The sequence below is a fragment of the Salvelinus namaycush genome, chromosome 37 (assembly GCF_016432855.1).
Source record: "Salvelinus namaycush isolate Seneca chromosome 37, SaNama_1.0, whole genome shotgun sequence".
NCBI lineage: Eukaryota > Metazoa > Chordata > Actinopteri > Salmoniformes > Salmonidae > Salvelinus > Salvelinus namaycush.
Genome location: NC_052343.1, coordinates 24,173,596 through 24,188,963, shown reverse-complemented (window position 1 = coordinate 24,188,963; position 15,368 = coordinate 24,173,596). Strand labels below are relative to the sequence as shown.

General features: G+C 45.5%; 1 protein-coding gene across 2 annotated transcripts; it reads left to right on the top strand.

Moving 5' to 3' along the window:
• The first annotated feature begins 1,631 nt into the window (after window positions 1-1,631).
• LOC120030853 (ras-interacting protein 1-like) lies at window positions 1,632-14,290 on the top strand. 2 transcript variants are annotated; one of them, XM_038976336.1, is made up of 16 exons: window positions 1,633-1,951; window positions 2,669-2,799; window positions 4,932-5,371; window positions 5,775-6,041; window positions 6,163-6,407; window positions 6,521-6,694; window positions 7,089-7,293; window positions 7,634-7,932; window positions 8,149-8,310; window positions 8,693-8,733; window positions 9,372-9,526; window positions 9,844-9,956; window positions 10,061-10,355; window positions 10,695-10,858; window positions 11,310-11,451; window positions 13,479-14,290. In XM_038976336.1, exons 2-16 carry the CDS (start codon window positions 2,669-2,671, stop codon window positions 13,655-13,657), a joined length of 3,012 nt encoding a protein of 1,003 aa, XP_038832264.1. In that variant the 5' UTR covers window positions 1,633-1,951; the 3' UTR covers window positions 13,658-14,290. The 2 variants fall into 2 exon arrangements, with proteins under 2 accessions (XP_038832265.1, XP_038832264.1); XM_038976337.1 differs by lacking the exon at window positions 8,149-8,310 and having other exon boundaries at window positions 1,632-1,951.
• The last annotated feature ends 1,078 nt before the right edge of the window (window positions 14,291-15,368 follow it).

The window sequence follows — 15,368 nt, the reverse complement described above, 5'->3', positions numbered from 1 at the left end:
TTTATGTCTGTCCCAAAATCAACAGGATGGCCAATGCTATGAGTCATCTATTTTTACCCCTGCCTTTCAACATCTAGAAACCTCTGCAAATCTCTGTCCTCCAGCAGCGTTGTCTTGCTCATAAAAGTTGCTCACACATTTGTAAGCAATGTAGGCTGTGAGAAGAGCTTGTTTGTTTTGTTTTTCGAAAATACAGGGCCCACAGCACCAGGCCAAAATGGACATTGTGATAAAGCTTTGCCCAGGCTAAAAAAGATCCCCCGCAACTGTGTCAGTATGTCTAACAATAGTAAAGATAAATAGCTTCTAACTCGTATCTGTTCCCAAAGAAAAGAGAGAGGAGAACAAGGAAGAGAATACTGTGTAGGCCCACACCTGAACTGTGCCAAGTGTAAAGTGTCATTCTTTTAGTTGACAGTTATTCCAACGAAAACCAACAGAGGGTTATCTACCTGGAAAAGGGGATGAGTTGTCACCCTTGCGTCAAAAGCAAACATAACAAAGAAACTCCATGACGCAAAGGAGTGTTCACAGGTTGCTGTCACCCGTCCATCCCTGTCTGTGAGCACCTCTCCAAGCCAAAGACCTCCGGGTGTCTGGACGAGCTCACTACCTACTCAGTGGAAGTACACTGTGTGGTTTGGAACACTGTCTCATTTCGAAGGAAGCGTCTAGTTTTTGTTTGTTTTGGTACTACCTGTAATAGCCTATAACTTCAGTTGCATAGTTTCAAGATTTATTGTACATTTATTAACACATTGTAAGAATGGATAGTGTGAACTATATATGTTATTATAGTGGAAGGGATGTATGTAGCCTTAGCCAACTGGTTCAGATATTATGATGAATCCAATGTAACTTTCTCTCTTTCTCCTTTTCTTGCTCCCCCTCTCTCCCTGCCTGTCCTCTCTTTTCCTGTCACCATCTTCCTGTTGTAGACAAGGTCAGAGGTCACAGGTGTCCCTCTTTCTCTGACTTCCTGTCTCACTGTTTCCTTCTTCCTCTTTTCAGCAAAAACCTGCTGCTCAAATGATGTCCTTTTCTAGAAAACATTATAGGCCGGTTTCTTGATGCACTACAATGCAATTTCTTGGACAATCAAAGATCTGAACTCTGGACTACACTTCAAAAGTAACATTCCTGTGGACAACTAGACAAAGGGTATACGTTCTGACTGACTGCTATAATTTTTAAGCTGGGAGCATAAACCTCTTTTCTCAGTGGCTGTGTTAAAGTAATTAGTTGTCCAAATTAATCACAGATTCTCACTGCCCCCCAGCCCCCGCCCCCACCCAATTTTCTCCGTACCCAACCCCAGCGCTCCAAAGCATCCTAATGCCAAAGGCAATGGTCTAACGGAATCCGACCAGTGTCCACGAGTGTGCATGTGTGCTTGAGGGAGACAGGGGAATGCTGGATTAACCCCTCCCCCATTCTCTATTCCTAGTCTTATCTCTTTATAGTGTGTATGTACAGTATATACAGTATGTCCAGGGAGGGTACAAGGGGCCAGCAAGTGTGTGCATCACAAAATAATCTCCCCATTTCCTCTCTCTCTCTCTCTCAGGATATAGGTGTTGTCCAGCGTGAAGGAAGGAAATTCTGTCACTTAGAACAATGGGCCTGTTTCTCTATCTATAGACCCACAGAGGCAGAGAGAGAGAGAGAAGGAGCCCTTACCACCATTACCTAGAAGACAGACAGAAAACACAAAGAAAAAGAGAGAAAGTGGAGAAAAATATGTTCTGATTTTAAAGAGAGCGACTATATTGATGAAGAGAACGTGTTCGAGAGAAAGAGAGATACCTGTGGCGCAGATAGACGTTTTGAAAATGGAGTTTTTGTCTTGGGGAAAAAGGAAAATACGAAGTTGTTTTTAACAATTCTCTTTTTTTCTGTTGAGAAGGACTAATAAAACACTTATACGAAGAGGGAACTGCAGTCGTTCTCGGTAAGTACTTTCAAATACGCTTTTATTGTAGAGGGCATATTGTGTTGCATTGGTTCGTTACTTTTCCATGACATTTTAACATTTGAGCTGTCATCCATGATAAGCTAGAGGTCACAATATTGATCATTTTCCACCGTAAAATGTTGCTGATATATTCTTGCTGTTTCTTTTGCCACATTGCATTATAGAAAGTAGAATAAAAAAATAAAACATTTTAAAAAACACATTCAATTTAGAGTACCTTTGTGACAAAGATGTCATTTACAGTGCTGTAATGTAAGAATTTGAGATGATTTGAGCCAAGTGTAACCTATCTACCATTTAAATTATTATTATTTATTTTTTTAACAATGGGGGGCAACAATCACTTCCACAGCCAAATTGCTTTGGTGTGTAGCAATGAACAATTCTACAAGGATCCGGGGGATCTCAAACTATTCATGATGATGATATCATTATTTGACAATTTTAGGATTACATACCCCCAGTTGGGTTGTTTGGAGGAAAATGTCAGTCTTCCTCCCCCTGATAATTCAACCTTTGATTTATGTCCAAATATAACAAGGGCCTGTTTCAGGCCCACATGAATAGAATGTAAAGCAGTATAGTCCACACACATCTTAATTAATTAACTCAAAGATTATGAACATTTGATCTGTGTTCTTTGAGTTCTCACATTACACAATACCTTTCTCTCTCTCTCTCTTTGGTTCTCAGATGGATCAGATGGAGGGGACTGACAGTCCTCGCTTCAGGAAGCTCCATTTCCCTGTGGGTCTGTGGATCAACTCTCCCAGGAAACACTTTGCCAAGCTGGGGGGCCGCTGGCCCAGCGCTGTCTCTGTCAAGTCAGTCTCTCTGCTACCTACAGTTGAAGTCGGAAGTTTACATACTCCTTAGCCAAATACATTTAAACTCAGCTTTTCACAATTCCTGACATTTAATCCTAGTAAAAATTCCCTGTCTTAGGTCAGTTAGGATCACCACTTTATTTTAAAAATGTGAAATGTCAGAATAATAGCAGAGAGAATTATTTATTTCAGCTTTGATTTCTTTCATCACATTCCCAGTGGGTCAGAAGTTTACATACACTCAATTAGTATTTGGTAGCATTGCCTTTAAATTGTTTAACTTGGGTCAAACGTTTTGGGTAGCCTTCCACAAGCTTCCCACAATAAGTTGGGTGAATTTTGTCCCATTCCTCCTGACAGAGCTGGTGTAACCGAGTCAGGTTTGTAGGCCTCCTTGCTCGCACACGCTTTTTCAGTTCTGCCCACAAATTTTCGACAAGATTGAGGTCAGGGCTTTGTGATGGCCACTCCAATACATTGGCTTTCTTGTCCTTAAGCCATTTTGACACAACTTTGGAAGTATGCTTGGGGTAGTTGTCTATTTGGAAGACCCATTTGCGACCACGCTTTAACTTCCTGACTGATGTCTTGAGATGTTGCTTCAATATATCCACATAATTGTCCTGCCTCATGATGCCATCTATTTTGTGAAGTGCACCAGGCCCTCCTGCAGCAAAGCACCCCCACAACATGATGCTGCCACCCCCCATGCTTCACGGTTGGGATGGTGTTCTTCGGCTTGCAAGCCTCCCGTTTTTCCTCCAAACATAACGATGGTCATTATGGCCAAACAGTTCTATTTTTGTTTCATCAGACCAGAGAACATTTCTCCAAAAAGTACGATCTTTGTCCCCATGTGCAGTTGCAAACCATAGTCTGGCTTTTTTATGGTGGTTTTGGAGCAGTGGCTTCTTCCTTGCTGAGCGGCCTTTCAGGTTATGTCGATGTAGCACTCATTTTACTGTGGATATAGATACTTTTGTACCTGTTTCCTCCAGCATCTTCACAAGGTCCTTTGCTTTTGTTCTGGGATTGATTTGCACTTTTTCGCACCAAAGTACGTTCATCTCTAGGAGACAGAACGCGTCGCCTTCCTGAGTGGTATGATGGCTGCGTGGTCCCATGGTGTTTTTACTTGCGTACTATTGTTTGTACAGATGAATGTGGTACCTTCAGGCGTTTGGAAATTGCTCCCAAGGATGAACCAGACTTGTGGAGGTCTACAATTTATTTTCTGAGGTCTTTGCTTATTTCTTTTGATTGTCCCATGATGTCAAGCAAAAAGGCACTGAGTTTGAAGGTAGGCCTTGAAATACATCCATAGGTACACCTCCAATTGACTCAAATTATGTCAATTAGCCTATCAGAAGCTTCTAAAGCCATGACATAATTTTCTGGAATTTTCCAAGCTGTTTAAAGGCACAGTCAACTTAGTGTATGTAAACTTCTGACCCACTGGAATTGTGATACAGTGAATTATAAGTGAAATAATCTGTCTGTAAACAATTGTTGGAAAATGACTTAGCATTGCACAAAGTAGATGTCCTAACCGACTGGCCAAAACTATAATTTGTTAACAAGAAATTTGTGGAGTGGTTGAAAACTAGTTTTAATGACTCCAACCTAAGTGTATGTAATCTTCCGACTTCAACTGTATGTACAGTACCTCAATGTCACTTCATCCAATGTTGATTCTCAACGATTTTGTTCTAGTCCAGCACTAACACATCTGACTCAACTAATCAACTTATCACACATCATCCCAGGTCTCTTAACTCCATTGGTCTTTTCGGTCTGTCTGCCGGTCTGCTGACTCGCTGTTTTTTCAGTTTGTTCTGAATTCAGTTTGTTTATCCTTCAGTCCTCCTCACTATATCTCCAGCCACAGTCAAGTTAAGTGTCTGACATGTTTTTGCATACAATAAATTAACCAAGAGAACAGCTCGTTATGGACTGATTTGATTGTATGGTCATGTGTCACATGTCATGCAGTGTTCCTTGAATCCTGTGACCGTTTTCCAGCAGTTAATATTGTCTATGTTCAGTTCTGTCAACCATAACTCACAGCTGACATCCCCTACTCCCCCTGTCTCTCTTTCTTTCCCCCTCCTCTCCTTCTCTCTCACTAGGTCCACCACCAGCTCTGATGCAGCGTCCCTCCACGAGGCCCCCTCTGCCCCTTCCTCTTCCCTCTCCATCTCCACCCCCTCCCTCGCTCCCCCATCCCCCTCTCCCTCTCCGGCCTTCCTCCGGCCCCGTCCAGCCGGGCCCCAGTCCCGCACCAAGCGTCTTTCCCACCTCTTCCTGAGGGGGCGCTCCAACAGTGATCGAGACAAGGCCATAGGGGAGAGGGAGGTGTGGGCCCACTCTGCTGCCCCTTCCTCCCACCACTACCTGCCCCCTGCCTCCTCCACAGCCCCAGGCCTCATCAAGATCTATGGGGATGCTCTGTCTAGTGGGGCTAACTACCGCTCCTTGCTGGCTACCGCCCACTCTACAGCCAAACAGCTCATCGCCCAGGTCATCACCCGCTATACGGAGAGAGAGAGGGAGGAGACGGGCGATGCAGGTAAGAGGCAGAAAGAGAGAGAGAGTACAGACCGAGTACAGTACAGGGATTCATGTAAGAGAGGCGGGAAAGTTCAGATAAACATGGGATTAAATTATTGTATGATTACCACACAATAACTATTATAGCCAAAAGCTTTGGGAGTTTCAGTATGTAGCCTATGCCTGTCATGGCAAAATGACAGAAAATGACGGTAACTGTAGAGAAAGGGCCAGTGGCTTACTGGTTTTCATATTGCTTGTTGACACATATCATTGCACCATGAAGTCAGGCATCTAGCCAGAATTGTTCCAGTAAATAAACCACAGCTGTGAACACCTCAATTGAGCAATAATGTCCACTTTATGCAAGTCATATTCATAGGAAAAATAATTAGCCTGGTCGCCCTGCCTCCCTCTCCTAGCCCTACAGAAACACAGCCCGGAAGACTTCCTGTTGTGTGATGTCATTGGAAAGCCCATCCAGCAACCGGATGGAGCCGTCCAATGGGAGACAGAGTGTCGTAGGGGCGTGGCAGAATGGGAATGCCCGCTGCTATTGGTGGACATGTGGCGGCCCAAGGATGGGTTTGAACGCCGCTTTGAGATCCAGAGACGGGACGACTACGAAAAAGAGGAGAGGGAGAGGGAGAAAGAGAAGGAGCGAGAGAGGGAAGGAGAGAACCACACAGGTAAAAGGACAATATAGTGTCTCTTGATGACCAGCTCTTACATCTGGGGTTTCCTACAGTCATCCAGTGAAAAGTGTAGTTTCTTTGTTTTTAATGAAATGTCTGGTTGTCGTGGTAACAGGTGTACGTTGGAGGCGGAGCCGCATACAGTCGGGGGGCGGGGCTGAGGAAGGCGAGCGAGGTCATCGAGGACGGAACTCGGAACTCAGGAGGAGCATCAGCGACATGAACCTCAGCCTGAGGCGTCGCCAAGGAAACCATGTCGGCAATGACCCCCGTCGCTCCGGAAACCACCCTAACAACAGTGCAGGACTCCAGGACAGGAAGAACATTGTGAGCATGATAGCTCCATTGGAGCACGGAGAGGTGAGGATGAGAGGATGTTTCAACACATATTGCAACATGATAGCAACAGGTCAACCCCACCTAATCTCAGCAGTGCAGCAGTCTGACCATAAAGACTCCTCCCTCTGTCTTAGATGATGAGGTCAAAGGTCAGAGACGAGGTGGAGCGGAGGAACAAAGCAGACAAAGCAGTGGAGGAGGAGAAAGACTACTCAGCCTGCGACCTGGAAGTGATGTCACAGAGCCTGATCCTCCCGCCCACGGACCGACCCTACTTCCTGTTGCTGCAGGGCTACGACCAGAGCAAGGTTAGACCTGCGCCTCCCAGATGATCACACACACACACCCTGAACATGACATCATACCTGCATTCCCCTAATCGCCACATACCATCACTGTTTCCAACCCTTCCCCAGCCTCTCCCATTCAACCCTGAGCACAAAACAGACTTACAGCAAAACAATACCTTTGGAGACACACAAAACCCCACTGTGTACATCACTCCATCTCTCACAGTGACCTCACACAGGTCTTCATTGTAGCAAACTGTGACACACTTCATACCTTATCTCCTGACCTCCGCACAACTTAAGATCTCCAAGATGTCCCCTTATCATAACCATGGCCTTCGGATGATAACAGACTCCCTTCTCTCTTTCTTTCTTTATTTCCTTCTTCCGTTCTCCTCTGTGTTTTCTACAGGACTTTGTTTTGTACATCATGGCAGGGCACACACACGTGTTTGGGCGGAAGCCAACGATGAGGGAGAGAGAGAAGGACAGAGAAAGGGAGAGGAAGGGGAAGAGGCCTCTGAAGGTGGAAACGTTCCTCTCTGCTCCAGACATGCTGGCCAGGCACCTGTTGGTCAGGAGAGACTCAGCCGTACCCGACGCTCCCTCTGGGCAAGGTAGGCCTGGTCCACAAACAACCCTAGTCCTAAATCCTGGCCCCACTCCTGTGATGTTTGCAGACCTGAACAAACAGAAAAGTGCCTGCAAAATAGGGAGCCTTTTCCATATGTGCTTACATCTATCCAAAGACGTAACAATTCCTTACTACACGTTGACACCTGATTTTACAGTATTTCCCTGTCCACAATCAACCTCTCGAGATCCTACCACTAGACACTTCTTGATACCCCCTTATATATGGTTAGAAAACTGTCATACCTTTTTATAAGCAGTTTATGAGCAGAACTTCAATTATAATGTTACTAGTTAATCAACCTATTTTCTCTCTCTCCCCAGCTCTGATGCGTCCCTTCAGAGGAGGAGTTGTCACACACAACGGAGAAGCTCTCTACCGGGAGGCGGTGCTTAAACCTGGGGACGTGATTGGCATAGGAGGTCATTTTCTCTTCCTGTATCGTGACCCCCGCGTGACCCCGGCCCCTCCGCTGGTATTGGTGCTGCCTTGGCAAGCCGACGTTCCCTCCACCTGCTGCCTCTCGGGATTGGTGGACAGACAGGAAGCGTTGAGGCAGTACCTGGGGTCCACTGAGGCTCTGCTGCGGTTCCAGCCCCACCACACTGACGCTCTGCTACAGGTGAGAGAAGAAAGACCCCTGTGTCTGTTAGTTACACCACTGTGTCTGTTACCTGTCTGCTACAGATTAGAGTATAGAACTGTGTTATATAAGTGGGGGGAGGTACCTGAAACTTAAAGTATCTATTGTTACCACATATATTACTTTATTGGTTGATAACGGGTACATATGAGCTGAAACAGGACTATACATTTAAAGCAACTGTTTCTCCATCAGGAGATAATCTCTAAGAACTCCTCTCCAGACTCAGAGGGCGGGCCTTTAGCCCCAGCCTTTCTCCTGTCAATCATGATTGACCACGCCTCCAAACACCTGGATCCCGCCCTCACACCTCAGTTGCTGCTGAAAGCAGCCAATCAGATCAAAGGGATCGTTTGGGTGAGTTCATTTGAAAAACTGTCTAGGATCATCTCAGTTGTAATAACGCTAACTAGCCGTAGCTCAGTCAAGACTGACAGAGAAAGATACACAGCAGATAAAATAGGATTGTAAAGGGCTATAAAGCCAGCCCCAGACTGACACGTCTTTCTCTGAAACACTGTAGGCTGTGAACAGGGATTCATTCAGACAGACAGATGCCTGTCACTGTAGATGAACAGCACAGGGGATGAGCTGATGTCACTTCCTTCTGGAAACTGTGTTGTAATTGTCCTGGTGGCCTGTCCAGACTTTGTAATCCCCCCCTTTTCCTCCTCTGCCACTAAGCCGAGACGTGTCTCTCCTCTCATGTCCTCTCTTTCCTCTCCAACTCTTTTTACAGGATAACATTAAGGAATTCGGGGATAAGCATCCCACGCAAAAGTAAGATCATTTCTGCTCAACGTCATATTTCAGCTGTTTCCTGTGTTTGGAACTTCCCTTAGGGCTGTATTAGGGGGAATCAAGAGCACTGATTGTCCAGCTTGTGTGTCTGTAAATAATGTGTTGAACATGCAGATACTATTTAGCAAAGTATAAACTGTTTATGATACTGATAAACTAATACTGTACACAAATATCTATTAATATTAATGTTCATTTAGCAGATGTTATCCCAAGCGAATAGCAGTTAACAGATGTAATCAGATGTAGTAGGACCCTGGGTCACACTTTATTTGGATAGTCTGGATTGTCCATCTGTAGATGCTCTACATATGGTCATATTATCAACAAACTATCTGTTGATAAGTAACTGCATGCTAAGGTTTGGGTTAAGTTTAGAATAAGGTCTAGGATAAAGGTTAAGTTGAGGGTTGGGTTAAGGGTTAGGGTTAGTAGACAGTTTGTTGAAATGTTACTGATAGTCTGTAGAGCAACTATGCAAATATAGTGTTACTGAACACAGTCACTGCACGCTCATTAAAATAGATCAAGGACTTGCTGTAACTCCTTGAGATAGATGAATAGATAGTGACAACAACTTCTATAACACTGTGTGTGTTCTGGTCTGGTCTGCCCAGTTCCACAGAGCAGGAGGTTGAACTGAGTGCGCCCAGTGCACAGAAGCTGTCCTCTGACCTTCGACCTCTGATGTTCTGGATGTCCAATGCCACAGAGCTCCTCAACTTCTTCCAGGTCAAAGCTGAGGCCATGGAGAGAGACTGGGAGTTTGAGGGTGAGACACCTGTGTCATAAGAGTCCATTTTCTCTTGATCAATGCAGATCACCATCGATCATCTGCCAAAAAAAGCTTCTTTCTACAATAAAAGCATTTTGTAATATCAACCTTATCACTCTTTTTGATGTCACATGGCTGTTGTATCTTTGTGTCTTCCTCTTCCTGTGTGACATTCCTGCTATCATCATTTAGCCCCACAGTAGTCAAAACAAGAGTTAGTTTCGTCATTGAAGTGAAATATATTTTGGATTGTTCTGCAATCCAGTAGTTATATGACAGTAGTTAGAAGTTAATGAATATATATTTACCCTCAGCTCCTGGTGACCCGGTGTTGTCAGCTGACCTGGACACCTGCTCCGAGGCCCTGGCGCAGCTTGATGACGTGATAATGCACACCTTCCAGCAGTGCGTGTACCACCTCACAAAGGTGAGGGAGGTTGAGTTACCTCACACTCAAGACACAATCAAGTTACCGTACATAATTATATCCCGATCTATACATGAATTAATCTCTCTCTGTCGCTCTGTCAGACGCTGTACTCCCTCCTCCCAGCTCTCCTGGACAACAACCCTTTCTCCAGCCTGGAAAAAGAGAAGGAAAGAGATGAGGGTAGGGAGATGGAGAGGGGTGAGGGTGGTGGAGGGGAGGGAGAAGGGGAGGACGTGTCCTCCCTCCCCCCTACGGTGGCTGGGCTGGTGGAGGTGTACCGCTGCTCCCTGATGATGTCCCGGGAGGCCTGCCTCTCCCCTCCACTCACCTCCCAAACCTTCGGCTACCTCTTCTTCTTCACCAACACCTCCCTGCTCAACACACTGCTGGAGAGAGGTGAGAGGGCAGGGGTCATACTGGGGCCCAAGGTCAGGGGTTGGTCTAACGAAGCTGCAGTCATGAGCTAAGTGGGTTCCACATTACACATGCAGAAATTGCTTTCCGCTACACAAGCCATTGTTTGTGCACGAACCATTTAGTGTAGAGGTCATAAGGGGATGCGCGCTACCAAGCACAGCGAGACAGAGAATCTGGGTGCGGCTCTGAAATAACTTGAACTTTCCAACCCTGGTTCAGATGTGCACTAACACACACACACACTCCCTCTCTTTGTCTCTTCTTCCTCTTCTCTCTCTCTTTCTGTCTCCCTCCACCCTCTCTCCCTCCCTCTCTCAGATGGTCTGTTCTCCTGGTCTAGAGCGGTCCAGATCCGTACAAACCTGGACCTGGTTCTGGACTGGCTGCAGGGCGCGGGACTTGGAGATATCGCCTCTGAGTTCCTGAAGAAGCTGTCCGTCACAGTCAATTTCCTGTGCGTCCCTAAGACCCGCCTCATCCAGGTAAAAATAATGCTGGTTTAGCCAGTTAACAATCAGTCGATTTAGCAAGATAATGATCCAAAACATTCTGGATAAAGAATCATGTTTTGGTCTCGTTGTTTTTGTTGTTGTGTTGTTCTTCCTCTAAACCTATTTGACTTATCACACATCCACCCCTAGCCCCTACCTCTAGACACTTCCTGATGCCTTCTCCTAAAGCTGATTGGATCAGATAGGTATAAACTGTATGATAACCGCTCTAGGAAGCCAGATAGACACGTTTTTCCATTAATTTGTTCACACCCATTTAGTTATTTTAAGATATAAGGGGTCATCTAGAGGTGACAAGGGGCTAGGGGTAGATTTTAGATTTGGCATCCCATCTCAGTTGTAGACATTGCTGATATCGTCCACCTTTCCTCCTTCTCTGTTCTGTTGCTCATTGGTTCTTCTCTTGTCTCTCCCCTGCCAGTCATCCTGGGCCAGCCTACAGGAGGACCATGCCTTGCTAAGCCCCACCCAGCTGCACCATCTGCTGACCCATTACAAGCTGGGACCGGCCAGAGCCCCACCGACCTCCTGGGCCCCTCCCCCTGGGACGGAGCTCAGTGGAGGTGAGACACGAGAGGGGAGGAGTTGGGAGTCCTGGAGGGTCATTATGTAGGAGCTAATGCTGCATTCATAACCAAGTGGGAAGGTAGTATTTACCATATACGACTGGGGAAAAATCCATGTGAACACTCCTCCAACTAGTAATTACTAGTGGGAAACTCGTCTATCATCCCTAAGCTCCGACTTCTCCCACATGCTGATCTCTGACATCACCTACTAAGGAATAGACTTCGATAACAGCATTTTCGGTAGATAAATGTAACAACAAAAAATGTATTATAAATAGCAATCTATTAATATGGTTTTTGAACACTATAATTTGTTTACAAGCATGATAGCTCTACTTTTAGATTATGGTTAGAAGACTCTTGGCTAGACCCTAGACCCACTCCAATTTGCATACAGCTCCAACAGATCCACAGATGATGCAGTCTCTATTGCACTCAACACTGCCCTTTCCCACCTGGACAAAAGGAACACCTATGTGAGAATGCTATTCATTGACTACAGCTCAGCGTTCAACACCATAGTGCCCACAAAGCTCATCAACAAGCTAAGGACCCTGGGACTGAACCCCTCCCTCTGCAACTGGATCCTGGACTTCTGGACAGGCCGCCCCCAGGTGGTAAGGGTAGGTAACAACATCCGCCACGCTGATCCTCAACACAGGGGCCCCTCAGGGGTGCGTGCTCAGCCCCCTCCTGTACTCCCTGTTCACTCATGGCTGCACTGCCAGGCACGACTCCGGCAAATTTAATGATGGTGTTGATGACATAACAGTGGTAGGCCTGATCACCGACAACAACGAGACAGCCTATAGGGAAGAGGTCAGAGACATGGCCGTGTGGTGCCAGGACAACAACCTCTCCCTCAACGTGATCAAGACAAATGAGATGATTGTGGACTACAGGAAAAAGAGGACCGAGCACGCCCCCATTCTCATCGACGGGGCTGCAGTGGAGCAGGTTGAGAGCTTCAAGTTCCTTGGTGTCCACATCACCAACAAACTAACATGATCCAAGCACACCAAGACAGTTGTGAAGAGGGCACGACAAAACCTATTCCCCCTCAGGAGACTGAAAAGATTTGGCATGGGATCCTCAAAAGGTTCTACAGCTGCACCATCGAGAGCATCCTGACAGGTTGCATCACTGCCTGGTATGGCAACTGCTCGGCCTCCGACCGCAAGGCACTACAGAGGGTGGTGTGACCGGCCCAGTACATCACTGGGGCCAAGCTTCCTGCCATCCAGGACCTCTATACCAGGCGGTGTCAGAGGAAGGCCCTAAAAATTGTCAAAGACTCCAGCCACCCTAGTCATAGACTGTTCTCTCTGCTACCACACGGTAAGCGGTACCGTAGCGCCAATTCTAGGTCCAAGAGGCTTCTAAACAGCTTCTACCCCCAAGCCATAAGACTCCTGAACATCTAGTCAAATGGCTACCCAGACTATTTGCATTGCCCCCCCCCCCCCTTCCCCTCTCCACACCACTGCCACTCTCTGTTGTCATCTATCCATAGTCACTTTAATAACTCTACCTACATGTACATACTACCTCAACTAACCGGTGCCCCTGCACATTGACTCTGTACTCCCTTTATATATTGTTATTTATATACTGCTGCTCTTTAATTACTTGTTACTTTTATCTCTTATTCTTATCCATATTTTTTTTAACTGCGCTGTTGGTTAGGGGCTCATAAGTAAACATTTCACTGTAAGGTCTACACCTGTTGTATTCGGCGCATGTGACAAAAATTTGATTTGATTTGGTTGATGAAGCTTGTTGGCCATTAGCCAATCGGTGTTTCTCAATGAGTTTAAAGCATGTGAACGCATCTAACTGGTATTTACGACTTCACATCTTCCAACTTGGTTATGAACACAACATTAGATACAACTGCAAACTTGAGATAAGTAGAATTCAGCCCTTAGACGTTCCGAACATTGTAAGTACACATGTATAGAAGGGGATTCTTCCTAAGAATCTCAGACCACTAAATATCTATTCATGCTTTTCTGTCCAAGACATCTTCGAAAGTTTCCTGGACCACCCCCCTCTCATCCTGCCAAATGAGACACCTCAGCTGGACCTCTCCCAGCCAATCCCCAGCCCCGAGCTACAAAAGGAAGTGACACGCCTGCGCAACTTCCTGTGGGGACTCGACCAAGATGAGCTGCCAGCCAATCAGAGGACCAGGCTGTGAGCGCTGGAAAGTTAATCTCTGGGTAGAAGCTACCCTTAGGCACAGTTCTAGGATCCGTTCACCATCCGCTTTAACCATGAAGGGGGAAAGACACAAAACTGACCCTTGATCAGTATCTAGGGGCAACCTCATCCATCTCAGGCAACTTTGATATTAACACTATATTGAACCCTCTGTCGTAAGGCAGATGCAATGGATAGGAATGGCAACTGGTGTGAGGAATAGCAACTGGTGTGAGGAATGGCAACTGTCAAAAGAAAGTCATAACACAATGTAATAATTATCTAACCGTAAGACAATACAACTGTTCTTTTACTGTTCTCTAAACACTCTTTATTTTGTAACACATTGCCTGAATGCAGTGGTTGCCTGAAAAAGAAAAGTCCTGCAAAATGAAGCATAAATGATGGTATGACAATGTTATTATGTAGAAGATATCCCTGTAGGTCAGCTTTATACTGGATGGATGGATGCTCACAGATATTCTCATATAAAGAATATAGTAAATGTGTATTGTCACAGAACATTAGATTGTATACCAAAGTAAACACTAACACTATGAAGAAAACTGTTTTACCATGTGCATTTTATTTCTAACTGTCCTCATATTATAAATAAAATGTTGGTACCCTATGATCTGTCCATAGTGTGTTTCCTTTGTTACGGCTGTTTTGTCCGTGTTTGTTTTATTACTTTGATTGTACCACACTACTCAACAGCTAGACAGGGTCTGGAAAGGTGAATGTCCGACTCATTTTGTTCCCGGGGTGCCACAATGAAAGTACCACAAGGTGGCGACAGTCAACCCCTGGAATGATGACTCAACAGTTACTAGACTATGGAATTAGCGGGGGTCCCTGTCAATCAACCCGATTTCCGAAATATCATATTTCCTGTGTGATTAATAGGTTATTCCAACATAGAAATAACATACGCACGATGGTGCTTCCATGGCTTAGGAAGCAGATGACGACCACACTCGATGATGATGCCTGGCTGTGCCAAGGTGAACTGTCTGAGGGGTCAGAGAGAATGACTCCAATGCAGTGGGTAAGATTTTTCATTTCCTCTCTGTGCGGTGATGACACACGCTGAACAGTCTAATCAGTTTGTTCCTTTATTTCATTAATGCGCCATATCCGATAGTTGGTCTCATAAAATGTCCAGTAGCTCGTTTAAGTGAAATTAGTGCGCGGTTTTCGTGGACGGGCAGCAGACGGGTGATGTCAGACAGTGTGGTGTGAGTAACATCTGTTTGTGTGACGGCCTGCGACCGTCTCATAAACCATGTTACTGTAAGTAACCTAACTATTTGTTGTCACTCAGTAGACTCATGCCGAATTTCGAAATAAACAAAGTAGCCTACGTCCCCATAATAGCCTAGTGAGAGTGGAAAAAGTAGTCTGCAATTTATCTTTCTTCTTCAGTTTTGGAGCATCCTCAAATTCCCACGACTTAATGAAGTGGTATTTAGCTCGAATCTCAAGAAGATGTGCGTGTTTTTTCCTATAATGCTTTGGCTGGTAGCCAAACCTCTTCCTTTCTTCCGGTCAACAACTTTGGCTCAACGTTTTTATGGTAAAAACGCCGAAAACAGTCGTGAGAGAAAGGGCTTACATCATCGTCACCGTCTCCAATTCTAACTGGGGTCCTGTCTCTGTCTTACTCGGCTGTTATCAAAAAACATGCACGCGTAGCTTGTGAATCATCT

What these genes read in the sequence shown, in the direction of transcription:
- LOC120030853 (XM_038976336.1), top strand. Translation starts at nt 2,669, where the DNA reads ATGGATCAGATGGAGGGGACTGACAGTCCTCGCTTCAGGAAGCTCCAT. An exon ending in AGGGCTACGACCAGAGCAAG is followed by an intron (nt 6,695 to 7,088) that starts GTTAGACCTGCG and finishes TGTTTTCTACAG; the next exon opens with GACTTTGTTTTGTACATCAT. An exon ending in GAGAGACTGGGAGTTTGAGG is followed by an intron (nt 9,527 to 9,843) that starts GTGAGACACCTG and finishes ATTTACCCTCAG; the next exon opens with CTCCTGGTGACCCGGTGTTG.